The sequence below is a fragment of the Erythrolamprus reginae genome, chromosome 1 (assembly GCF_031021105.1).
Source record: "Erythrolamprus reginae isolate rEryReg1 chromosome 1, rEryReg1.hap1, whole genome shotgun sequence".
Classification (NCBI taxonomy): Eukaryota; Metazoa; Chordata; class Lepidosauria; order Squamata; family Dipsadidae; genus Erythrolamprus; species Erythrolamprus reginae.
In genome coordinates, this window is record NC_091950.1 from 344,850,259 (window position 1) to 344,878,147 (window position 27,889).

Genomic DNA, 27,889 nt, shown 5'->3' on the forward strand with positions numbered 1-27,889 from the left:
GCAGAAACAAAATAAAATATGAAGCACAGGTAGTTTTGTACTTAAAACCATTCATTTAGTGATGGTTCAAAGTTACAATGGACTGAAAACATGACTTATGATTGTTTTTCACATTTACAACCATTGCAGCATCCCTGTGACCACATGATCAAAATTTGGCCATTTGTCAACTGGCATGTATTTATGATGGTTACTGGAGTCATGTGATCAACTTTTGTGACCTTCTGAAAAACAAAGTCAATGGGAAAGTCATAGTCACTTAACAGCCTTGTTCTTAACTTTAGCAAATGCAATGATTCACTCAACCACTGTGGCAAGAAATGTTGTAAAATGGACCAAAATTCACTTAAGAACTGTCTTGCTTAATGGAAAGGCTGGCCTCACTTGTGGTGTTAGTTGAGGATTACCTGTACAAACAAATTGCTTAACTTGTGTAAGTTCCCAGGTTGAAGAACGTAGCTTTTGTTGACATGAAACCATTTATTTAATACATACAGACCAATTCTCTTGTCTTCTTGCGGAGAAACATTTTAAAAAGGTCTGTTCCTTCCTTCTATGACATTCCAAGAGGATGAGAATTCAATGGTGAAAGAGGGCCCATTTCATGACTCATAGCCAAGCACCTTAAAAGGATCTGTTATTTCATTCAGACTGTTGGAAGAGAAAATCAATCAGGCTATACACATACTATCTTAAAACAATCAATCACGGGTGATAGCTAATAATCAATCAAGGTGGTAGCTAATCAATCTGGATCCCAAGTACCTTAAATGAACCTGTTTACATACTGGATACTAGGCACAATTGAAAAGCAAAACTACTGAATTGCCAAACCCATTTCAATGGGAAGAATGTATACGATTAACCTGACCACTGGAAGTCTTAAAAAGCAAAAATAAAAACAGATTTGTGTGGAAGAATGGAGAATGATGTTCTACTGAGCATTTCCTATTTTGCTTTTGTTCAAAATAGATCAACCTTGTCTCCTGATAGCTGTTGATCAATAAGACAGGGGGGGGGGGAAATAGCATCATCCATGGGTGTACCTTTCACATCTGAGGAACTTTTGTATTGACTATATAACTATATATAGTTGTTGTGGTTGGCTCTGGCCCAGCTCCTGCCCCAAGGAATGTGGAGGTGGATGCAGGGGAAACATCAACATGTCATAGGCCTGTTTTATTGCTGACAGAGTCAGGTAGTGCAGTTTCCTCGGATGAAGAAGAAGGTGGGGGTGACTTGGAAGAGGGGGGCTTGGCACACAGCCCAGGAAGCCAATCTCCATGATCTTCGGTCGATTCGGATGAGGAAGTGTTACCCCCACACATGCGCAGAATTATGCATCGATGAGACCAATTGAAGAAATATTACAGGAGATAAGAGAGGCCACCTGTGTTTGGGTGGGGCTCCAGTAATTAGAGCTGCTGATATAAATAGCAGCGTGCTGACTTGGCCGTTGTGGAAGATTATCTGATCGTTGTTCTTCAGGACCATGCCTTGCTGTTTTCGGACTTTGTTTTTTGATTTTTCACAACTTTGAAAGCAAAGCAGAGCAAAGTGTGTGTGTTTCACTTCGTGGAAGAAGGAGGGCTGTGATGTTCCTTCACAGCTGCTAGCTAAGTACTTAAGGGCTGATTAAGGGGATTGTACAGACTACCAGGTTGTTTTGCTCTTTGCAATACAAAAGGGTACTTTGTTTCTTTTGAATTTTTGTGATAAAGAACATTGTTTTTGAACTTTCAAGTGTGTGTTTGTCTGAAATTTGTACCCTTGAATTTTCGAGAGACTCATACCATAGAGCCCAGCAAAACATGCAGTTATCTTAGCCTTTAATTTGTTGACTTCCAAATATTTTGGACTTTAGTACAGGGCTATGCTGATTGGGAATTACAGAAATTAAAACAAACGCCTGAACATCACCAAGTAAGGGTACGTCACTGCATTTTCTTGGACACCACTATAAAAGACAGCATTTTTAGGTTATTTAAAAAGAAACTGTTTTAAACACAGAAAAGAACTTCACAAGGCATAAAGCCATCCCTACAAAATAGCATCTATTAAATCCCCATCCAATCCCACTCAGTCACATGGTTAATTTTCCTTCACATCTGGACTTCATTATAATGTGTGGGCTCCCAATGAGCACATCCGTATCACTGAGTATACAGTACTTGGCAGGGACACCAACATGTCATGACACAAGGCAAGTGTTACCAAGAAAAACTGAATTTTCTTAAAAGATTTATTTATGCCCTAAGACGTTATACAGATATGGGCCTGCTTCTTTTTCCTCTGCAGAACAATGTTGCTGGATAGTAATTCCACTGAAAAACCAGTCTCTGGATTACAATGGGTGGAAAAATGTTACTGGGTTACCATGAGTGGCAGAATGTTAAGAGATGATTGTCTTTACGAAAATGTCTGTGCACTGAAAAAGGTAAATGCAGTTATAAGTGGTAGATCAGTGAACTCAAAAAAATATGCACAGCTCACTTTGACCTAGCAATGTAAAGAAGAGGAAAAGAGCATTAAGTATAAATGAGAAATCAATCCACTGAGCTAAGTAATACATATTATATGAACGCCTTTTCTCTGTTGTTACAATTACAAAAGTGCATGCGTTCATTTTTTTAAAATTTCAAATAGTGGACCTGTGAAACCTGTAAAAGATATTTTGAAGGTACCTGTTGGCAGTTATGTATCTTCAAATAAAACAAACCACAAAATGCATCATTTCTATATGTGTATGCCTACATATAAGCATGTCTATTTCAGCATCAATAGTAGTATTAATTTTGTGTCATCTAAATACAGACTAGTAATACTTCCTATTCCAACACATGCACCTATAAACACATGATCATGCACACAGCATGTCTCCCTGCTGTTTGTGGGAAAAGTCAGAATGTACAGAATTATACAGTATTTAATGTTTAAAAATGTATGGAGGTGAGGAACTTTAGCATGTCATTTAAAGGAAAATTTACTATGCATGAGCTATAAATATCTATATATATGCGTGATGGGAGGGGTATCCTTCTCTCATTGATAAAAACACTGAAGACTGGAAGGGTGATCTTAGAATCGACATCATTTCTCCAGCATGTCAAAAAGTGAGGTTATTGACCAATGTGCACTTGCACAGAAGTGATTGTGGTCATGGAAATTAAACCTAGCTTCACCGAGATCCCTCAGCCAAAGTTCAAGGGAGTTCCTTCAGAGTTATTCTTCTCATAACAGGTAGTGCTGTCAGCAATTCAGAAGCCCATATAGATCTGCTGATCAATCTGGTCAAGTAGCACCATTCCCATCTAGCCACTGTAGGAAACTTCAATGCAAATGTGGTCACCTGAGTGAAAAGAATAAAATAAAAGCCCCTTCAGAAACACTAATGGAACAGCACTAGAACAGTTATCAGCACTGCTGATCAGCCCTATAGCAAATAAACATTATCAAATACCATATTTTTTGGACTATAAGATGAACCTAGATTTATAAGAGGAAAAGAAGAAGAAAAAAAATAGTTTTTGGCCTCTACACGTGGTGTTTTCACCCTCTCCGACCCCACTCAACCACACCCATTTTCAGCCTGCAGAATGCTTCTGGGGGCCGGGGAGGGCATAAATGCAACAAGCAGAGGGCTTGGTAGCCCAAAAATAGGCAAGTTTTTGGCAAAAACAGGAAGTACGGAGCACTGAACAGTGCTTCTGGGGACTGGGGAAGGCAAAAACGCGATGCACTGAGGTTTTGGGAGGCCAAAAATAGGCCCGTATTCGGTCTATAAGACACACCAAAATTTTCATCTTGTACTCCAAAAAATACACTAAATTGTACATTTACATTCATATAAAAATAGATACAATACAAAAAATTGTGCATGGCATTCAAGGAAGGTACAAAATATCTCAAAAGCCTTCTCATAGTTTTAAATGGCCTTGTTTGTATATATAGTATATGTACATTAAATGTTTTTCCAAACTAGTTACAGAGTGAATTATTGTTTAATGATTTTATTATTGCTCTGCTCTATCAGCATAAAGCCGTAAACAAGAGAACATAGTAGGATATGTGCTAACACTTGCAATTAACCCTTAGCTGAAATACCTTCTCTAATGCAGACTAATATGAAAAGTTCTAGATTCCTGTAACGTGGCTCTCAAACAGCACTGCCAGCAGCTCTGAAGGTAAAAGAACACTAATATCTAATAGTGCCTTATCCATATTTGGACTGAACATCAGGGTAGCACAATCCTCCATCCTGAAGCTGTATGCTACAGTGTGCTTTCTTTTCAACAATTCTTTTCAAAAAAATTCTTAGAATTGTGCACATAAGGGTAAGCTTGCTCTCCATGGTTCTGAACTGAAAGTGCTTTGAATACTGATAGTCCTTGGGTCATGGCCATTCATTCAGTGGGCTTGTGAAGTTATGGCAATGATGAATGGATGGTTACTTATGCCAGTTCCCCAAATTGTGGCAGTGCTCTTGTGGTCAATTCAGGCACTGGGAAACCTGCCTACACTTATGACCACAGATGCACTTCAAGTCTTGCTCCCCCTATTTATCTCAAAAAGATCTCAAAAAAGGTTTGTGTCAGCATTGATGACATATGTTAGCATATTGAATTGGATATATACTTGGTATTTAAATCTGCTATCTTTTGCAGTGTACAGTATGTTATATTAAGATTTTTAAAAATGAAAGTTGTGCTATGGAGCTACTAAAAAGGCAAATGCTACCTGGAGTGCACTAAGAATCGAAATCATGGGAAATCAAAGTTCCACTCTACTGTGCTCTGGTCAGACACTCTTTGGAATAATATGCCACATTCTGGCAGTTCTGGCCCAGGGCTATTACAAATTGGAGCAATATAGTGAGGAGCCTAGAAACCAAGACCTAAGAGGAATATCCACATATGTTTATCTTATTGAAAAGAGCACTAATATCTAATAGTGACTGAGAGGAGATATGACAGTCTTCAAACATGTAGAAAAGGACGGGCCAAATTTAGTGAATTAAATGTTTGCGTAATCAATCATTGTCTAGATTCTTAATTCTACAAGCTGTCAACCAACAGAATTGGCTGTTATACATGAAATGGTGAACTCTCCTTTGTTAGAGATCTTCAAACAGAGGCTAATCTGTCAGAAACCCCCTAGTAGGCTCTTCTATGACATGTGGACTTCAACTCCCAGAATTCCTAAGCTAGCATGATTGGCTCAGGAATTCTGGGAGTTGAAGTCCACAAGTCATAGAATAGCCAATTTTGTCTACCCCTGCCCTAGTAGATTGTACATCAAGCCAGAGATTGGACTAGATGATTTCTGAGGTGCCTTTCAATTCTATATTTCTAAGAAATACACATTAGGTCATGAATTTTCAAGGCTGAGTATCTTTAAGCCTCTTTCAATTTCTTCAAAAGGAAAAGTGCAATATTTTTTTTATACTTACTGCCATTCTTCATCTTGCATTTTTATTCAAAAGGCCAACTATTAATTAAATCAATAATATTTTAATATTTGTCTATGTCTCTCTTATTGTATATGGGAAATAAATGCACAACACACACCCATAATAGGTAACAACTTGTCTTTTGCATTACCATCAGTGAAATATCCCATTCACTATTCTCACTTCTAAGAACTTCTGCAACTTTCAAAGGATGAGCTCTCCTTCATGTTTATTTCTTTTAATTTGTATCCTTGCTTGGCTTTTCTTCTCTTGGTAAAAACTTTATATTTCTGGTGAGCAGTGATTCCGACATGGCAAGTCACACCACACTGAAGCTGAGATGTGCAGAGTGTTGTTGTACTGTGCTACATAAACAGCCTTATTTTCAAAAGACATTCAAAGATACTCTCCTTTGCCTTCTGGTTACCCTGGAAAGAAGAATTTTTTGAAAAAGCAAAGCAAACAAACAAAAGTTTTACAAGTACAAATCAACCAGAAAAGCTAGATAAAAAGTTTGAAATGACTGATATTCTGAATAATTTATGACACATCTTCTGTAGATGCTATAAACCCAAATATTTCCAGCATTATTTTCAGAAAATAAGCAATGTAATTCTAATACACAGGCTAGATTTTGAACCTACAATATCAGTGCTGGAATAATGTCTGAAAAGCATTTACTAAACCTACATGCCCAACAAGCCTTCTTTCACCTCAATCACCTCTTAGAAACTTAAGACACTGCACAGATAATTTCAATGGGATAGCAAAAAGTGACTTGTTCATATTTTATTTTTCAAATTCCTGAAACAAAAATTTGACTGCTTATATACTGTGTATGTGAATAGATCACTAATTTTATCCAAAATAACCAAACAAAGTGGACAGTTTCAAATTATACTGAATAAACTCTGTGAAGGATTTCAACCTCTTTATCACTCTGTTCTCATACAATGTTTTCTTCAATAGCAGCTTAGGAATGTTTTTTATGCAATTCTATATATACTACCAGAGCCCGCACCCCAAATCCTCTTGCCTCTCAGATGTATAAATGTGAGGGTGTATAAAACTTTTCCTCTTCTGAACTCAGCCATACGTAAGCTGAAGCCATACCTATTCAATTCCTTGAGCAACTAGAGAATGCTTCTGTAATTGATTCTAGAGTTGGTAAATGCTTTGGGGAGATTCACCATCCACTTCAGAAGAGACAAGTATTTCCAATCTTCTCATTAGACAATCTTAGACAAATATCTTTCCATTTTAGAGTAGCTTTTAGAGAATATATAAGGATATTAGTATAACAGATGACAAAGATTTATTTAGTTTCCTTTCTAGTGTAATGAATACTAGATAGTTGTCACATTAGTTGCTCTAGTTGATAACTTTGTATTTTTATGGCTCTAAATTTCCAGATTGTTTAAACCTAGTAATATACAGAAATGGAAAGAAGGATCTATCATTTTCCTCTTTCCCTTAAAACAATTTCTTTGGGGGGAAATGCCATATAAAATTAGTTTTTCAGTTTAGTTTAGTTCATATTTTTCCATAGAGGCCAATTAGTACATAATTAGATATTATAAAAGCAATCAACAATCATTGATAAATAAGATAACTCTCCGTTAGTTAGATTTTCAAGGGCTGTGGTAGAGTAGGAGCAGCATCCCAATCATACAGCTATGTCAATTTTGAATATACATTATAAAATAATTTTACAAACAAACCAGTCCCTTAGACAATTACAGAAAATAAGAGAGAACAAAATTATTTTTCGGTCTATTTCATTTTTGAAAATATTTTATCCTTCTTTAAGAGGGTAATTATATTAAAAATGAAATAAACTACATCTACCTTTCTTGGTGTGAAGAATCCCTTCAGAAGCATTTTAATTCAAACATAAAATAGTAGGAAAGACATGGGGCATAGGCTTCCAGATCTGGAAAGGACAAGACCTTTAAAAAGAAAGGTTAGTTGTCAGTTTTTACACTATAAAAGCTCATACAATCCTATTCTATGAACTCTGCAATGCTCTGCAAAATGGAGATAGGGGGAAAATCAAACACTGTCCTAGCAGCGGATCTGCATGGAATCTGGACATGCAGAGAAGGATTTCCAAGTATCTTTCAATAAATTCCTGTAAATACATATTATTTTACCTTCAAATTCAGAATATATAAGTTTTATAGTTACATCTGTTTTATATTATTTTCAAAATATCACACTGCTAATGTTTCTTCATCATATATATTACATTATACAGACACACACACACATACACACACACATATGTACATACATACATATGATTTTCTTCCCTGGTAAAAAGCTGATTCAGAGGTGAGCCTGTAGCACAGAGGTTAATCTCCTGCCTTGCATGCAGCACGCCACAGGTTCAAATCCCAATAAGGGTATGTCTGGCTAATGAGACCATAACAAGGTCAAAATAGATTTATATTAGGCTCCCTTCCTTTTCACTTATCAGCAAAAAATATGTAACCATACACACATATATATATACACACACAGTATATATAAAATCAAAGGTATCACAGAGTATATATCAATCAAACAGAGAAGAACATCAATCAGAGAAGGACATTTATCAAATGTCACTTATTAAGCTTGTAAAAATATTAAATTCCATATTGTAAATAAAAAATGTAGAGTTTTACAATAAACACATTAGTGTAAACCACAAAATTGTTAACAAGTCTCTGCAACTAACTTCCAATCCAGCATCCTGATTTACTTTAACAGCAACATGAAATTAGCTTTAGAACTGGCTTCTAATATACTTTGTCACCACAGGAAGTTTCCCTAATATAGTTGTCTGTTTCATTATTTGCATTTATTAATGCAATTCCGTTGCTTACTGTTCTGTTGCTTACTGTTCATTCAATTTTAAATTCAGTAGAAAGCTTAATCAGATCTTTGATACTAGAACTCAGAGGAACCAGCAATAAAATTCAAGCAATTTAAATTACATTTTAGGATGACTTTAGACCTGAAATGGCTGCTTGAGTGAGAGTAAGCCACTAGAACAGTGATGATGAACCTTTTCCGACTCAGTTGCCAAAATGGTGCATTTGTGTACAATAGTGTATGCATATCCACACCCATAATGCCTCCCCCCCCCCCTGCATGTGAAGTCTCCAGATTTCCGGCAGGTTCGTTGGGCTGTTTTTTGCTCTCCACAAAGTTCAGGAAAGCTTCCTAAACCTTGGGGCCGGCAAAAAATGGCCTATGGACCAGCCAGAAATTTACTGCTATAGGTTTGTCATCACTGCACTAGAATATAAGCGCCTTACTAGCCCTGATGAAGTTTGTACTAGTTTGGGTAATAAAATTACTCGCAAGAAAAAAGCCAAGCTCAAAAAGCACAAATCCGGAGCTACAAATATTCCATTTTATAGGAGTATTTCTAGTCTAAAATTGATTTTTGATTCTGAAAAAAAAGATTTTCAGTGCATATTATCAATGTTACTTAAAAGAAAATTGTATTAAAATGTAAGGATCTGCTTTTCATATTCTTACCTTTTCTGATAAGCAGAAGTCAGATTCAGTAGTGGGAATATTTGTTATTTTACTTCTTTTATGATCCACATTTTGGAAAGTAGGGGTTGTTCCCATTGTTTTCAAACAAATAGTCTTCAGTGTTTTTACAGCAGCGATTGCTACAGAAACTACAACTCTTGCACTTTTTATCTTGGGAGGATGGACAAAATAAAATAAACTGATAATGCTACAATGAATGATAAACTGATGAAAAGATCTACAGCACAAAAAACAGCGTGAAAAGAAACACAAGTTTAAATATTGTTGCATAAGAAAGGGATGAAAATAAGACAAGGATGAGAATAAGTAAAATGATAGGCTGGAACATCTGGGAAAGTAAATACAAAAACAAGACAATACTATGTTAATCTCACCAAAAAACCAACATTTCAAGAGAAAAAATATGTTCCAGATTATATACTATAATAATATATATAATGTATAGAGTTCCAGATTTCACCAGTAGCACTGAAGGATGTGAATGTCAAAAGTCAAAATGGATATCTCAGCAGTGCAATCAAAGCTTTGTCGCTTTTCTACATATATTTATATCACACCTTATACAAAGGGGAGGGCTTTTGACCATTGCCGAAATCATCTTTATATCTTTGATCTGCTCCCTGTTGAAGTTGCTAGATTCCATATGAGAGAAAGGCTGTTGGAATTGGACACTTGCTTCTCCCCATACCAGAAATACATTTATGTCCCTTCTTCCATTATACACAAAACCACATAAATAATGGTTGGTGATAATTAAAATAATGAAATAAAGACTAACAGTTTTATCATGTCAGGCAACAGGAGAGAAAATCTGGAGGACGGCATCTGATACTATCACACAACCCAATAATATGGCTTGAATCCTAGTCTCCTTCCTCATCTCAATATATCCTGTCTGAACATGGTGATCATTGACAGGCCTTTCCTCCATTAAACTGGGTAGAATTTATCTTAAAATCATCTAGGCTATCATTTAATCTTATGGCAAAAAAAAAGTCATCAAAAAAAGATTGAATGTTTGTGATTCCTTTAGGTTAAAAATACAAAGAAATCCTAAAAATAGTTGTTCTCATGAGATAGCCAAATTTATTCATGCTGGAGAATATTACAACAAGGCAATATTTTGATTTTTTTAAAAACAAAAACATCAATTTAGCAACTCTAATAGTTTTTAATTTAGCAAATCTTTTTGGTGCATTATGCAAAGCCTGCAGTTTTGGTCTTTAAAAAAATCCGCTGATCTCCACTGTAACATTTATTACTTTAAAATATATGCTTCCTATTTTAAAAATTTCAAAGCAGTAATTATCTTTAAGATTTACAACCACCTTGCATTCCTACATAAATGGTAGAGAATGCATAATTTTAAACAATTACAAATATTAGGTTGTTCCTTGATGTTCATTAGCATATAATCTGCTATGTTACTTCCTTGATTTTACAATGCAATGATTCTCCCAACCTCTGATAATTTTTGTACTAACAGAGGTCATATTTCGGAATTGAACAAGACCTAAAGAAGCAGCTTTGCCCAAAGAAACACTCACTCAGCATATTTTTAGCTGAGTCGTCTTATCAAGTACACCAGCGGTTTACCATTATTATTCCCATGAAAAATATATGAAAGAGGTCCTTCCCTTTAAATGCCTTTCAATGCTTATTTCCCTTTTTTATTACATTTTGCTTCTACAGGCTTAGCATAGCTACACATTTTGGAAGGCCCAAATGCAAGGCTATTTTTTAAAGTCCTGTCTACTCCCTCCAAAAATATTTTTATGTTATATCTCTATAACTGTTCTTCCCCCTTCTCTTCTTTCACCCCCCTCCTCCTACTCCTCCCATTACATGTTTTTTTTACCAGAATGACTGCTGAAAACAGCTGTTCCTCTTCTTAAAACTATTATTTTCCCATCCTGAATAAAAGATGAAAAACAAGTGAGCTGTGGCAAGAGCAAAGAGACCCAATGGTAAAAGCCAGAGAGCTTTTGCTAATGGATCCATAATGAAACCATGGGTCTTGGCAGGTATCCAATATGCCAAGCCATGATACCAGCTTGATATAGCTCTTAGTAACAAATTAGAATTAGGTTACAATCTGCTGCTTAGCCTTTTCTATTAAACCATGGAAACTTCCATTGAGCTGCTCTTTCTGCCATTTTTAATATCCAAGAGCGAAAGGAAAATGATTATCGTATGTTCCTGCAAAATCTCAAGCAGGATATGTTTAACCTAGATGGGTTACGAAGTAAAAATCTACCTGACTCACTGACAAAGGTTCGTCTGCACTTCGTTCATCCGAGGATTTTGGAACTTCTAGTCTGTCGATAAAAGCCTGGAGCTCTTTCCTAAAGGCCTTCATCTGGGCATTGATCCGATAAAGAAGTTCGTGTTCCCGTATCCTACTGCCATCATCCTCATCATCCATAAGTCCAAACAGATCTCCATTGGCCACATAAATTCTTGCTTCGGTTATGATAGTGCTTGTGTCTGAAATCAGGCGGTCTATCGTCTTGCCCAAGCGTTCTGCCTCACAGCGAATATCCTTCATTTGCTGACGGTCCGTGAAGCTTTTCTGCCACCCTGTTGCTGTTGGATAGAAGGACCTCGTAGGGGTCAAGCAGCGGATGTTGCGGACCTCCTCTGAGTCACTTTCCCCACCAATAGGCCCTTCTCTTTTGCGATGCGGGGGACGTGAATCATCATCGCTTTCTTTTTTCCCTGCATCACTTTCAGCATCACTGTCCCTGGGGCTGCCTCGGATCCCCAGATGTGAAGCCAGATCATAGCGCTGCATGTTGGACATCAGGACTCTGTTCTCATACTGAAGTTGCATAACTTTACCACTGAGTTCATTGATCTGCAGGCGGGCGGCTTTGAGCTCTTCTTGCAAAGCCTCTGTCTTGGCATTGTCATGATGCCTTGAAGTATCGTGACTCCCAGTCTTGTACTTGTATTTGTTCAACTCTGTTGTGATGCGCTTATTTTGCTCTTCCACGTCAGCCAAGTTTCTTCTTAATAGTTCTGTTTCATCCTCAACTAACTGCAGATGCTGTCGTAACTCTGAGAGAGATTCATTCTGTTCCCCCATTAGGGGATTGGCTGCCCCTGAGAAATCATCTCCTCTTAAGTCGTCAAGTTCTGCCTTCAGCCCTCTGTTTTCTACTTCCAGTTCCACTATTTTCCTTCCCAGGATATTGGCTTCTTCCTCAACTAATCTCAGACGAAGTTTCAATTCGGCTTCTCTTGTGGTAGGCGGGCCTCCAGCTTCCCCCTTTGGTAAGGGACTATCTAAGTCACCATATAACGACCTGTACTTTTGTAGGTCATGCTCAAATCTATCCTTCTCCTTGTCTATTTTAGCCAGCTTTTTCCTCATTAAAGCTGCTTCTTCTTTGACAAACTGCAACTGGCATTTCAGATCTTCATTATCCTCCTTATAAAAGGGGAGAAAATAAGCAGTTACTTTATATATAAACAAGAATTATTAAAAAAAGAAAACCATTGATATTTACAATAACAAAGGTTCCAAAAACGCTTTCTGGGTTTTTCCATAGATTTAGCAGAAGCAAAATTATCTGATTCATATTTTCAATACTCAGCATTTTGCAAAAGCAGGAGAGTCCAACAAATCTGCCTTAAGATTAGACATTTAGGAACAGTCTCACAATATATTCTTAGTTAAAAATCCCAAAGCCAATTCAACACCTTTTAATAATGCTAAACAATACTGAAAACATATAACAGATTTTATACTTCAACACAAAGGAATATGGAGAGGGAGAGAGAGGCTAAAATTATTCATTTTAAATACAAGAAGATACAATCTCATTAATTTAAATAGCAAATTCAGATTTGTATCTACAGAGAATAGGTATGACAGAGAAACAGAATAAAGTCAATTTAGACCACAAATGTGACAATGATAACGATTTCCCCGTGTTGAAAACCTGAATCTTTCCTTATCTCTCAGTTAGCAACATATAGTTTAGTTAGGAACACAATGTACTAGGGAGAAAATTAAATATTTGAAGTCACCTCAGTGGGAGTTTGCTGCTTTTTCTCTGATTTCTGCAAGTCTTTGCTTCCTCTTCTTTTCATGGACTGCTGTAAAAATTGAAATTAACATTTTACTAAATCTGATGCAATGCAAATCCAATGTGCACATAATTTTTCGCAACTGATTCACAAGTCAGAAAAACATCCCCTCTACCCTACTTAATATTAGATTTACATTGAATACATGAGGTGAAATTAAATCACAATGCTTCTAGACCAGAGATTCTCAACCTTTTCTTCAGTCAGGACCTTCTTGTGTCACAAGACCTTTTGTGTTCATGAACCATTGGCCATTAAAACTGCATTTTATGCCATAACCTTTCTTCAAGCCTTCGCGTACTGCCTGTGACAACATCTTAGCCCCCCATGGGTCCGCAGACCATAGATTGAGAACCACTGGTCTGAACACATTTTAAATAATCAAAATATGTGCAAACAGTAAAACAAGAAAAGTGTAAAAAGATAGAATGAGCAATGGACTAAGGAAACTTTTCCAAAATGATAAACTCAAGTTCCAGGAAGACTATGTAAAAAAGGATTTTTATTTATTTAATTATTTATTTTGTCCAATACACAATGAGGGTTTTAGTGGGTATATATCTATATACCCATAGTAAAATACATGATGAAGGTTATAGAGGAGATACTCATAGTAAAACATATCTAAGACATAATAGAAGAGAAGATATAGGAATAGAACATATCAATGAAAGAATAGAAGAAGAGATATAGGAATAGAAGAAAGGTATAGGAGATATAGGAGAGCAATAGGACAGGGGACGGAAGGCACTCTAGTGCACTTGTACTCGCCCCTTATGACCTCTTAGGAATCTGGATAGGTCAACCATAAATAATCTAAGGGTAAAGTGTTGGGGGTTTGGGGATATCAGTTAAACCCAAATATCTTTTAAACTTGAAAGTTCACTCTTTCTTTTTTTTCTTACCCTTTCAGTAGACTATAGGCCTTGAAGATTTGGATTAATCTTTGTTGAAGGGCTCTTTTTTCTTCAATTCCATTGTCAACAAGTCAACAAAAAAATCTTTGGCTGGGGTTAGACTCAGAGGGAATCAAAGGGATAGCTACTACCAGCTACCAAAATTTTTACTACCTCACTGTGGTCCTAGCTTATGCAGGACGCCCTGCATTTTCTTTCAATGCAAATTGGGTGTAGTGGGGTGGGCTCCATTTTCGCTACCCCATTGCATTCCCCCCAGCCAGGCAGCAGCTCATCCCTGGCTACCACGCCCCATTATATATGTGCTGGTCAACCTGGACATTGGCTAGAAGTCCCCAGCGCCTTCCTTCCCCCTTCTTTCAATGCTGCTTCAGCACATGATGTATTACTCACAGCATTTTGAATTGGGTCTGAAAACCAACTGGTAATCTATGCAGGGACTTCAAGATTTATGTTTCTTTACAATTTTAACCAAAGTTCCTTTGATTTGCAGCCTTTCGATGTCGGAGCCCATTTATTTATTTAAACAACTGGAAACTAAAAGGCATACTGTTCTGTCCTGACTGACAGGTTTAGCACCAAGATCTGAAAAGGTAAATTTCCAGTCCCATGGTCACAACTATTTTTTGAGAAATAAATAACTAAATATGGACCTCCCATTATCAGTCAGTTTAAATTAGGCTTTATATGTTTATCTCAAACACCATAATTCAACTTTCCCCCCATCACACATGAGGAAAAAAAACCTGGCTAAAATCTTGCAGTTTGGTACAAATGCTTTTGTGGGGGTTAGCAAAAGTCAATGTATATTCAAGTGCTAGCCTAATAAAATCACAGTGACCTATTTTCATGAACCACAATTTCTGCACACATTCAGCAATGAGCATCAACTAAACAGTACTACAGTTTTCTGCATCGAAAACTGGGGCAGTAAAAACAAGGGTTGCAAAGTGAATGGTAAAACTATAATTTTATCTATTTACAGTACTGGACTTAACTGTATATATAACCAGCAATGCCCATATACATGTCTAAGGGTGACTAACAATATCAAAATGATTTTAAAAATGCAAAAAAATATAAAACCTCTAGCAACCAGGGGGAAAATGCAAAGCCACAATAGAACCCTAAACATAGCCAAGAAACTTTACTCAGAGAGAAGCACAGACCCAAGTCTCCAAGGCTTACAGAAGGTCTTTATAGACAGGGCCCATCTGATCTCCAAAGGAAAAATATTCCAAAGGGTGAAATGTCATGGCTTAAAACAGTGATGGCGAACCTACGGCACGGGTGGCACAGGTGGCACTCGGAGCCATATCTGCTGGCATGCAAGCCATTACCCTACCTAGAAACATAGAAACATAGAAGACTGATGGCAGAAAAAGACCTCATGGTCCATCTAGTCTGCCCTTATACTATTTCCTGTATTTTATCTTAGGATGGATATATGTTTATCCCAGGCATGTTTAAATTCGGTTACTGTGGATTTACCAACCACGTCTGCTGGAAGTTTGTTCCAAGGATCTACTACTACTCTACTACCTAAGCTCCAAGATACATGTGCATACCAGCCAGCTGATTTTTGGCTAGCCCAGAGACTCCGGGAGGGCATTTTTGGCTTCCGGAGAGTCTCTGAAGGGGATAGGAAAGGGCATTTTTGCCACTGGAGCCTGAGGAGGATGAAAAAAGGGCCCACCGGGCCCAGCAGAGTTTGGAAAATGGGTTGTTTCAGGCGTCCACAGGGCCTCTGGTGGGTCGGGGCGAGGCCATTTTGGCTGTCTCCAGGCATTGAATTATGGACATGGGCACTCGTGCATGCACAATAGCACATGCACATGCATTTTCAGCACCTGAGGAATAAAAGGTTTGCCACCTCTGACTTAAAAGGTTCTCTTCCTGGACCCCACAAGCTGACACTCCTTAGCTGATGGTCCCTTACCTCTCATTTATTTCAGAACTATTCTGAAGAAAGGATTTCAAAGGCCAGGGGATGCAGCTCAGTGATTGTTTTTTCAAAAGATGGACAAAATAAAAGCAGAGCCTAAACTTAATATAATTAATATAAACTTCAAATAGCGACCGCTTTAATTTGAAATAAATTGCTGAGAGTAATTGTTTAGGCCAGGCAGGTTGTACTGATTGCAGGAAGCCACATTGTAACTGAATATTAGGAATAATTTCCTAACAATTAGAACAATTACCAGCATCGGACCAGAATATCTCCAGGACCGCCTTCTGCCACACAAATCCCAGTGACCGGTTAGGTCCCACAGAGTTGGCCTTCTCCGGGTCCCGTTGACTCAGGGGAAGACTCCGGGACCCAGGGGAAGAGCTTTCTCTGTGGCGGCCCTGACCCTCTGGAACCAGCTCCCCCCAGAGATCAGAATTGCCCCCATGCTCCTTGCCTTTCGTAAGCTCCTTAAAACCCACCTCTGTTGTCAGGCATGGGAGAATTGAACTATTCCTTTCCCCCCAGGCCTATACAATTTATGCATGGTATGTTTGTGTGTATGTTTGGTTTTTAAATAAGGGTTTTTAATTATTTTAAACATTAGATTTGTTATATGCTGTTCATTATTGTTGTTAGCCGCCCCGAGTCTACGGAGAGGGGCGGCATACAAATCTAATAACTAACTAACTAACTAACCAACCAACCAACCAACTAAATAAATAAATAACTAACTAACTAACTAACTAACTAAATAAATAAATAAATAAATAAATAAATAAATAAATAAATAAATAAATAACATAGTGGAACCAATTACATATACAAGTGTTCAAGCAGAAACAAAGGTAGGTATTCATCATCAGGGGTGTTTTAAATCAGATCTCCATACGTAACAGGGACTAAATCATGGATTAAACATGGATTAAATCAGTGAGGGCGAACCTATGGCACGCAAAGCCATATCTGTTGGCACACGAGCCATTGCCCTAGCTCAGCTCCAACATGCATGTGTGTGCCAGCCAGCTGATTTTTGGCTCACACAGAGGCTCTGGGAGGGCATTTTTGGCTTCCAGAGAACCTCTGGGGGGATGGGGAAAGACATTTTTACCCTCCTCCAGTTCCAGGGAAGTCTTTGGAGCCTGGGGAGGGTGAAATACGAGCCTACTGGGCCCACCAGAAGTTAGGAAACAGGACATTTCCAGCCTCCAGAGTCCCTCTGGGGGTGGGGGGAGTTGTTTTTGACCATCCCAGGCATTGAGTTTGGGCACTCACACATGCCTGATAGGGCGCATGCTCTTTCGGCACTCAAGGAAAATAATAATAATAATAATAATAATAATTGTTATGGTTGGCTCTGCCCCAGCTCCTGCCCCAAGGAATGTGGAGGTGGATGCAGGGGAAACATCAATATGTCATAGGCCTGTTTTATTGCTGACAGTCAGGTAGTGCAGTTTCCTCGAACGAAGAAGAAGGTGGGGGTGACTTGGAAGAAGGGGGCTTGGCACACAGCCCAGGAAGTCAATCTCCATTATCTTCGGTCGATTCAGATGAGGAAGTGTTAGACCCACGCATGCGCAGAATTATGCATCGAAGAGACCAATTGAAGAAATATTACAGGAGATAAGAGAGGCCACCTGTGTTTGGGTGGGGCTCCAGTAATTAGAGCTGCTGATATAAATAGCAGTGTGCTGACTTGGCCGTTGTGGAAGATTATCTGATTGTTGTTCTTCAGGACCATGCCTTGCTGTATCAGCATATTCTAATACTTTACACTGAAGAGTTACATAGCTAGCCTCATACTTCCAAAAATGCAAAATACTACTAAGTTTTCCATTAAGCTACTTGTGCCCATTGAGGCATACAGGATCTTTCTGTAGATCAATACTCTGCCATCAATCATTTCATGAAAACGATGAGAAATTCAACGACTCTTCAAATAATTTTATTAACTATACTAGAAGCAATTATAGAGAGGTCATGAAATATTCATTTTGCAGTACCAAAAGTTTAATCCTGAACATATTTCATCCACATTTTCCCTCTAAGTACAGAGTCCTGCACTCTGCTTGAATAATAAACATTTCAATGATCATAGTGTGACTTTCTGTTGTACTTATTCTATTGTGATCACAAAAGGAACAAATATAAAGCCAATGCTGGCCCAGTGGTTAGACTGCAGTGGAGGCTCCTTCTACTGACTGCCAACTGCCAACAGTTCAATCCTTACTGACTCAAGGTTGACTTCCATTCTTCCAAGATCAGTAAATTGAAGACCTAGATTATTGAGGGCAATTTGCTGACTCTGTAAATAACTTAGAGAGGGCTGTAAATCCCTATGAAGCAGTATATAAGCCCATGTACTACTGATATTCGTAATGTGCCATATCCTCAAGATGTGGTACAGGTTCCTTCATGTACCACTGATTATGACAGCTGATATTGAAGGTAAGATATTCCTCGGCTTATGACTATAATTGAACCTGTAATTATCATCGTAAGTTGTTGCAGTCAGATTCAAAGTTACAATTGTTTTCATGATGATCAATAAATAAATTATGTTCGTTAAGCAAGTTCATGTTCCCCAACATGTGCTTTTTGCCAGAAACCAGCAAAAACATTGCAAATCACAATCATGTGTGGCTGCAAACAGATGATTTTAAGATGAGTTGGTTGCTAAGAACCCAAAACACAACTACATAGCCATGGGGCGAGTGAGGCCATTCTAACTGAAAATGGGCTGTAAGTAGCTCTGGGATGTTGATTGTAACTTCAAACAATTATTACGCAACCAGCCATAAGTTGACGGCTACCTATAACTGCAATCTAACCAAACAATTGGGGAAAATCTATACTAAGTTATTAAGACACCTAAATATTCCATCAAACGTCCCCAACGTTTGAAAATAAAATTCCTGATTTTACTCATGAGAAATATATTAGGGATTAAGATAGAAAATTTTATCATCAACTTATTTTTACCAAGCTTTGCTCGATCTGTATTATTAAGTGACATCCATTTTTATTCTGTCTCTATATTTCACTTTAAGAAATTAAATGGCAAGAATTTCTCCAAATGAAATCTTGAGCCATTCTCTAAATGTCATGTAGAAGCAAGGTTTTATAAATTTATCTTGCAGAATTTGTATGGACTTGTCATAACATAGCTAATAAACTATGTCAATCAAAATAAAATTAGATATTTAATTAGCAATTATTAACTTGCTCACCCTTCTACCAAGAATCACAAATCAGAAAGGACAGAAGATATAAAGGCTGACAAAATGAAAATTCCAAACACTGATATTTAATTAGTTGTACTATCTAATCCAATAGTCATATATTAAAAAAGAGGTTGATACTTAATTTTCCCAAGCAAATAAGATCAAGGCAAACAGAAGTTAGAACACTCTATGAAATTCTGAATGCTAAACTATAGTGTGATATGATGTCATGAACCTGGAATCAGCACATGAGCCTGAATATCCTTCAATTAATTTTGTTTTTCAAATGTTGTCCTATCAATAACCAGTGGATTGACTGCTGGCAATAAATATAAAATTCCTTCAGGGAGTAAGCAGAATAGATCTATCATTAAATTATTAAAAGGGGGCTGGGTGGGTAGGCAAGACAAAGTAGAAAACCATTTGTGCTTTTTGATACAGATGCAAAACAAACTTGGTTTTGCACAATTTCAATAAAGAGAAATTATTAACTAGTGCTATATGTTAACCTTCCCAATATCATCCTATTTGGCACTGATTTCTGAATTACTGTATGTTACAAACTTCTATTGATAATTAATTAAATCTGTGAAACAAAGTATATAATATGATTAAAGACAAAAAAAATCTCAATCCTCCATCATTTCATTGGTATTCTCAAAATCCAATATCTGTGTTTTGAGAATTCAATTGATTGGTACAACATAAATCTATATAATAAGTATAGAAACATGTTTTCTTATTCAAATTGTGTATACTGTCTACACAATTTGAAAAATCCAAGGAACTGGCCTCTCTGTCATACCACGTGTAGATATTTCCAAAGATGAACATGACAGCAGAAGAAATAAAAGATCTTGAAGAATATAAATCTTTGCAGAAGTGTCAGAGAAAATGACGAAGGAAATTATATGCATTGCAGCTAGAGATAAATCATTTTTACAGCTCTTTCTTTTTGTTGCTATCCATGGGAATTGAAACGGAATGTTTAGTTTTTGTCATATTAACAGCAAATAATGGAAGCCAACAAACCATCACTGGCTTATGATTCATAACTGGAGGCAAACTGCTTTTTAAAGGCCAGATTTCATGAATATAAAGAATGAGACAATGTCAATGTCTGTGTTCCAAATAACAACTGAGAAATAAATCAGAGTCTGAGGTTTGGCCTTCCTCTAGGTTTCAATTTATTAACAGAGTCATGTTAGTACAAACTGGAGAAACCAGAATCTAAATTCCGTGGGTTTCTCCACCCTATTTAAAATTCATCCCCTGTTCCCACACCCACAAGTTCATTACATAGACCACTCTGGTTCTGTGCTAATGTCTACAATCTTCCCATTGACTTCCAGGCAGATGGTGATCAAAAGATGACCTTGAATATCTGGAAGGAATTTGTTGTAGATATTCTTCCCCTTCATACAACGCCCCCTCCCAAATTCTCACAGTACTAATACATTCTACATTCTAGCATGTGGCATGCAAGATACTCCAACTCAAAAGATGGCTTTGGCCTGTCAGTCAATCTCCGACAGCCACTTCAAGTTTTATTCAGTAAGCTAATGCCTTCATGTTGCAAATCTCACAGATATTTCACCTCTGATCTAATGAATTCAATAAATCAACAATCAAAACTAGCAGAATTCACATGCAGTACAAGAATAATATTGTCAAACAAAACAAAAATAAAATACTATGCCAGCACAACTATTCCCAAATATAGAATACTGTATTGGCTATTGTTCCGCAGCACTTATCCCATCAAGACATCAACTAATACAGACTCATGGGACTAAAAATAACTTTCTTTCCTCTTCTCCTTCTTTCATGCCTTATTTACTTTCATACAAATGCTCACTAGAACATGGAAGATTGCATATCTTTATGGTTATGATTATGGTTTTCAGCTGGCCCCATTCAACCCCCATTCTTCCAGTTACATATGCAAAAGCTTCCTGACCCAGGAATGAATGCAACTTGCATACAACTTGAACCTGTACAAGGGACCTCTTAGTCACGATTGCCACCTATTCAAGCAGGAGTCACAGGTCCAGAAGGATGCCCAGAATGGACACCATCAGAATAAAAAATGGTAAATTTCTACATCCAGGTTGCTACAAAACCCAAAGCCATTCAGTCTTGACAGGGTTGAGCTAAACTCTGTCATTGCCTATCCAAATCCCTACAGTCTGTAGACATCAATATAGGATGTTTACGGCATCACTTATTTCATCAGGGATGCAGATATATAGAACAGAACAGAAAAGAATTCTTTATTTGCCGAGTGTGATTGGACACACAAGGAATTTGTCTTTGGTGTACATGCTCTCAGTATACATAAAAGAAAAGATACATTTGTCAAGAATCATGAGGTTCAACACTTAATGAATATAGTTAATGTAGTTAGGTATCATCAGCATACTGATCATACCTCACTCAGAGGCTATAGATGACTTTATCCAGTGTCTTAATGTTAACATTAAATTGTACCCCTCTCCAATACCCCACAATTTAGGGGCTGAGGGCGGGCCCTAAATATCTACGTATCTCATGAACATCAACTGAAACTGTCCACTTCTCTGTAGAAGATAATCATCTTAATACAGTTTTGCCTAATCCAGTTTAACACAGTGCTGCCTAATCCCCCATAGCTGGTCCAGGAAGAAACCATGGTCAATGGTATTAAAGGGTGCTAAGAGGTCAAAAAGAGCAAGGATGGGTGCATTATTGTATCCTGCTTTCACGAGGTTATTAAAAAGTACTATTGAAGTTGCCTCAGTCCCCTATACAAGCAGAAACCAGACTGATGTTGCACAACCATCTTGCCAACAATCTTCCCTAAAAAAGGAAGATTGAATACCGAATAAAAATTGTCCCTAATAGTTCATTTCAGGATTGGCTTCTTGAAAAAAAGACAGGCCAATGCTTCCTTAAGGGGCACTGGCCTCATCCCCTCTTTTAAAGAAGAAATTGTCATAATTGAAACCCAATCACAATACCTTCCTGGAAGGTTTTACCAACCAAGAAGAGCATGGATACAATAAGAACGTGGTTATGCTCACAATCATAACTGCCCGCTTCCTTGAACCACATAATTTTGAACTCCACCCAGATAATATGGCAAGACTGTCACAGGCAACTCCATAGGACTGCAGCTAGGAATGAATCTCAGCAATTTTGTCTCCTCTCCTCTGAATGGCTCTGAAGAGTTCCTTCCATTCAAGAGAGCTGAAGGGTTCCTTCCATTCAAGGACCCTAAACAGGGCTACCTGTGGTCAGCCATCTATGGATGCAATAAAGGCAGGGAAATATTGATGCTTTGCCATCCTTACTGACACAAGATATGCCTTAATAGAACCTCTCAGCCCTGTTCACACAAGTAAAATTTTTCTTCCACCAATGGTATTCTTGCAATCTCTTAATCCACTTATCTTCCATAAATCTACAGAGAGTGATCAGATCCACAAATGGAGAGAGGCCACATGGACACAATCTTGCACTTTCCTATTCCAGATGACAATCAGAGCCTCAAGAGGACCATGAAGTCGGCTCCCAGGAATAACATCCTGATCTTTTTGTAATACCTCCAAGGTCGATCACCTTGCGGTGGACCATTGGATTCGGTGCTACCCCTCTGGAATGATTATCAGGGCATAACCTAATCAGGACAGGGGAGCTTCATTAAGAATTCCTCAAATTTCCAGAGCATATTTCCATTACTTGAAGACGAAAACCAGATGAGATGTATGACCACTGTGTAGTGTTGGGGCGCTAGATGACCTGGGTTGTCACAATAGCCATGAACTCCCAGGCCACCTCAGATTCTACTCTCAAGGAATCCTGGAAATGGAATCAAGGATTTCAGGCAGGCAGGCTACTATGCAGCAGAGAGGGGGTTTACAATAGCAATAGTCCCAATAAATTGTTCAGTATCACTAATCCTAGGACATACATGCAATTCTTTAGTTGTCCTTAAAAGACCATCCTGGGTTAAGACCACAATTTTATATTATTTGAGCAGCATTTTTTTGCCTTTAATTTTTCTGGGTGCCAAAATCCATTTCTCACATCAAGACAATGATTCTCATTTCAAAAAGAGATGCAGTGAATTTTAAAACAAATTACATATACAAAGGCTAAAATGACTCATCCTTGTTTAGGAAAATATCTACTTTTTCAAATTTCATCCATTTCTATACAGTTTTGGCTAGTTTTCTTATGAACCTTGGCCATGCATCTTCATTAATCATGAAAAGAGTGCTTGTGAAATTCAGAGAATACAAATTGATAATAGAGAGAACCAACCTCTTTCATTTTGTCAAGTTCATTTTGCAGAGCTTGCTTTGTAATTTCTACTTCTATTAATTGCTGTCTTAACTTTTCGTTTTCATCTTCTGTGGTGGTACGTTTTTCTTCCACATTTTCCAGTTCATGATGAAGTCTCACAGAAACATCTTTTGCAACCTAAGTGGAAGATGATTAGAAACTTACAATAAAGCTAATTATAATCAAACAGTTATAGAAACATATTTAGCAAAAAAAAAATTCAAATGGCATAGATATTGTATTACAGAAATAAGTATTATATTTCAGTTATATTTCAATTCAATTCTGCTATAATATCGATATATTATTTTCCCAATGATTAAAAGATTTGGGAATTTCAAGTGCAGTGGCATCTCAGTTGTATAATCATTATTCAGATTCCAATTTTGAATAAATTATCAAACAAATTTCTCCATGTTCAAACTGTACCTCTGTCATATTTCCATTTTTTTAATCAGGACCAACCCTCTGTTCATTATTATCAGTGAATATAATGTAACCAAAATTTACATTTGAAATTTATTTATTTATTTATTTATTTGTTTGTTTATCTTATTATATATTGTTATCTTATTGAAATTCTTATCAGTAAAATATTCTCAGTAACAAATTGACTGGATAGGTACTACCCTTAATAGATGAGAATCATTTTATTGATAGATTTAAGATCTATGTATTTATTTTTTTTAATGCTTTGTTTCTGGTATGCCACTGTAAAATGGAATAATGAAGTATGTGAAAATGAGTTGTCAATTTGTTTACTAAATTAGAATATATTGTTTAAAATGTCAATGTATATTTCTCAGATTTAGTGCTTTCACCACCAGACACATTGATCTATGCCTTAAACAATTTAATTAAAAGACAATTAGAGCCCTGTGTTGCAGTGGTTAAAATGCAGTACTGCAGGCTACTTCTGCTGACTGCTGGCTGACAATTTGTCAGTTTGAATCTCACAAGGCTCAAGGTTGACTCATCCTTCCATCCTTCCAAGGTGGGTAAAATGAGGACCCAAATTTTGGGGGCAATATACTGACTCTGTAAACCATTTAGAGAGGACTGTGAAGCTGTATATAAGTCTAAGTGCTATTGCTATTTGCAACTGTAAAACATGTCAGTCTTCAAAATTGAACAGGCTGTTTTCTGATTTAGCTCTACACCAACTAGAATTCTTTTTTAAAAAATATACACAATCCTAATTTTATTATAATATCATTTTTTTCCAAAATAATACAACATAGCTCATTCAACTACACTGCTTAAAAAAATAATGGGAGTACTCAAATAACACATCCTAGATCCGAATGAATGAAATATTCTCACTGAATATTTTGTACAAAGTTGAATGTGCACAACAGCATGTGAAATTGATTGTCAATCAGTGTTGCTTCCTAAGTGGACAGTTTGATTTCACAGAAGTTTGATTTACTTGGAGTTATATTGTGTTGTTTAAGTGTTCCCTTTATTTTTTGAGCAGTGTACGGTATATTAAATATAAACAAAGAAATATGCCATTTTATAAAGTGAAATTATCTAGATAAATTATTTTATTTATCTAGGCCTTATCCCTCTACCACAAAGATTATTGCTGTATTATGTAGAATTGATTTATGCAAGGCATTGATGTTACTTAATTGGGAAATAAAACTTCTTCCAAAAAAAACCCCAAGCTCAAAGAGTACCAGGCATACCACATTTCAACCCTGAACTATAGATAATTCTCTTCTATTGGAATCTAATTATCATCACATTTCTGTATGCTATTTGTCAATTTTATTTGTCAAATTTAGATACTTCCCATCTTACTCTCAGAGTGAATATGTGTTAGTGAAGCTGTATTAGTTATTTATCTATTAGCATCCAGACAGCAAATTTAAGCTTAAAACCTAGGAGGCTTACAATCTGGTCAAATGCCCATCTTGACAAACATAAGTATCACTTGTAAGAGCACTGATTTCTACATACGTATGCATGAGGATGCTTTTTTGATCTAGTTCTTCTATATCAAATGCAAAAAAGGAAGTTTTGGGAGCAATTATGAAGCTTTTATTTGTCAGAAAGATGCAACTGTAATTTATTTGCTTTTCAAAGAGCTGTCAATAAAATGCTAGCAATAAAAATAAAAATAAAAATAATTTAATTGTCTGACAGCCTTACTACAAAAAAGTCATAAAATTATAACCATATATTTCATTTTTACAAATATCCTTAAGGTAAAGCTTGGGTGCAAATCTGGCTTAAGGAAACAGAGGGGAAAAACACATTGTATCAAGTAATAGATCTATGCCCTTGACATTTTGATCAATTAATTACATTTATATTTTCCTATTGGGTTGAAGTATTTGTGGTATATTATCTACCTTTTCATATATTTAGATTAAAAGCAATATATATATCAAAATGCTTTCATTTCTATATAAAGTCACTCCTTTAAATAAGGATCATAATCATACAAAGGATCTTGAGAACAATGTAAAATCAAAGGAGCTCAGAATACTTGCGGATTCACTCTCCAATTACTGGAAACGGATAAATATACAAACAAAAATAATCTAAAAATGGAGATTTTGCATTTAGTTTATTTTTTAAATATCTCATGAATGTTCTAACACTATGCCAACTTCGAACCCAGAAGTACCTTCAAGTCTTGCTCCAAACTACGAAGAAGTTCTCCATCAATCTCTCCAGTTTGTGCGTAACGAAGCCTTTTGCGCTCTGCCTTCCGAAGACGATACTGTAGAATCCTACAATTTTTGTTAGCCCTCTCCAATTCATGACGCATTTCCTGTAGCTGGCATGCATCCTCTTCAAAAAAGCTGTCCCTCATCTCATCCATCTCAGTTCTCATCTCATCTATCTCATTCTGAAGAGGTAGAAACACATTACACAATGGTACTTTTTTAAAAAGAAAAAGAAAAATGAGATTTAAGGTAATTTATATGCATTATATGCATTTTTTTCCAAGGAAATTGTGATTTAGATATATCAATGAATACCTTATGTATTCTCATGCTTTGACACCTGTATCTTTAATCTATGATAAAATTATAGCAAGTATTAATTATCCAACCTTGGCATCTGAAGTCCAAAGTATGTGTCACAGTTTATCAAATCTAAATGAGGATACTATAGATATTTCAAATCCACAACACAATATTAGAACTTAAAAATGAATGATGGTAAGCGATGATGTCATTAATGGTACAATATAGTTTGATTTTTAAACAGATCTTTTAAACCTACTCCTTTTCTCTGCAGTAGAGATAAACTGGGGTGTAAAAATATTATATTCTGAAAAATAAAATATAATTACATTTTTATTCAGCATTCTTCTAAACAAGCTCTTTTGCCCAATATATCAACCATTAATCATTTAAAAACATGTACGCAGTAATTGAGAACCCTGGACCAAAGAAGCACCCGTGCACAAATCATGTGTGTCTTTTTCTATGATAAAAATTTACCTACAGAAAAATGACAGGCTGGGCTCTCGCACACTCTAGTAAATCTTAAAATGCTTTGTTTAAGTTGGTTTGGAATGCCTTCTGGGCCTAGCCATTGTGGCTTGTCATATAAAAGGACCACAAATGGTTCAGGCCCAGCAAAAAAAAAATAGCTTAATTATTTATTAAAAAAACCAATCTATCATATTTGAAATGGTCCAGATCGCATCTGTTCAACATCTGTTAACAAGTTGGGGGGAGAGAAAAAAGGGCAGAAAAACAAAAAGGAGTGTGGATACATTTCCTGGATATACGTGATGGGGGCAGGGGGGCAACATTAATACTCCCCCTCCACTCCCAACGCAGCTAGGAAAATAGATGGAGGAAAGGCCCCATTTGCTCAATTGTTCCCTTGTAAGGTAATGCGGGTTCTTGTTTGGAGAATAAAAGAACCCCCCCCCTTCAATTCCGGCTGGGCCACACCTTTCTTCTCCCCCCTCCACCTGTCACCCCCCTCCCGCTCACCTTGAGAACGTCGTTTTCCTCCCGCAGCTTCTCCACCTCCTCCAGCAGTTCCTGGGGCCGCCGTGGGTTCATGCTGGAGACGCCATCCGGGGCCCGGCCACGGCCGTTGCCCTCCCCGACTCCTCCCGGCGCCATTGGCGAGGGGGTGGAAGAAGAGGAAGAGGGGGAGGCGGCCGCCACCGAGGGGGCACCGCCGTCCCGGTCGCCGCTTGGGCTTTGCATCTGGGTTGCCGCGCCAACCTTTTCCTCGAACGGGAGGTGTTCACTTTGCAAGCATCCTTGTCTTTCGTTGCTGCTTCTGCCGCCGACTACCCACCCCCACCCCGACGGGGCCCAGCCCAGCCCAGCCCTGCCCTGCCCAGCGAGAAGATGGAGAAGCCGGGCCGCCGTTGCAAAGAAGCCGCTTCCAG

At 37.3% G+C, this 27,889-nt stretch overlaps 1 protein-coding gene across 1 annotated transcript; it reads right to left on the minus strand.

The window, feature by feature from the left end:
* Positions 1-1,812: 1,812 nt before the first annotated feature.
* Positions 1,813-27,716, minus strand: LOC139161534 (microtubule cross-linking factor 3-like). The gene is made up of 9 exons (XM_070740779.1): positions 27,480-27,716; positions 26,150-26,374; positions 23,491-23,649; positions 13,037-13,105; positions 11,259-12,434; positions 8,981-9,329; positions 7,298-7,398; positions 5,601-5,877; positions 1,813-3,349 (listed from the first exon to the last, which is right to left on the minus strand). Exons 1-6 carry the CDS (start codon positions 27,699-27,701, stop codon positions 9,219-9,221), a joined length of 1,962 nt encoding a protein of 653 aa, XP_070596880.1. The 5' UTR covers positions 27,702-27,716; the 3' UTR covers positions 1,813-3,349; positions 5,601-5,877; positions 7,298-7,398; positions 8,981-9,218.
* Between the last annotated feature and the right edge of the window lie 173 nt (positions 27,717-27,889).

What these genes read in the sequence shown, in the direction of transcription:
- LOC139161534 (XM_070740779.1), bottom strand. Translation starts at nt 27,701, where the DNA reads ATGCAAAGCCCAAGCGGCGACCGGGACGGCGGTGCCCCCTCGGTGGCG. An exon ending in AACTTGACAAAATGAAAGAG is followed by an intron (nt 13,106 to 23,490) that starts GTTGGTTCTCTC and finishes CAATTTTTACAG; the next exon opens with CAGTCCATGAAAAGAAGAGG. An exon ending in AACCTTTGTCAGTGAGTCAG is followed by an intron (nt 9,330 to 11,258) that starts GTAGATTTTTAC and finishes TTACTTTCCCAG; the next exon opens with ATGTTCCAGCCTATCATTTT.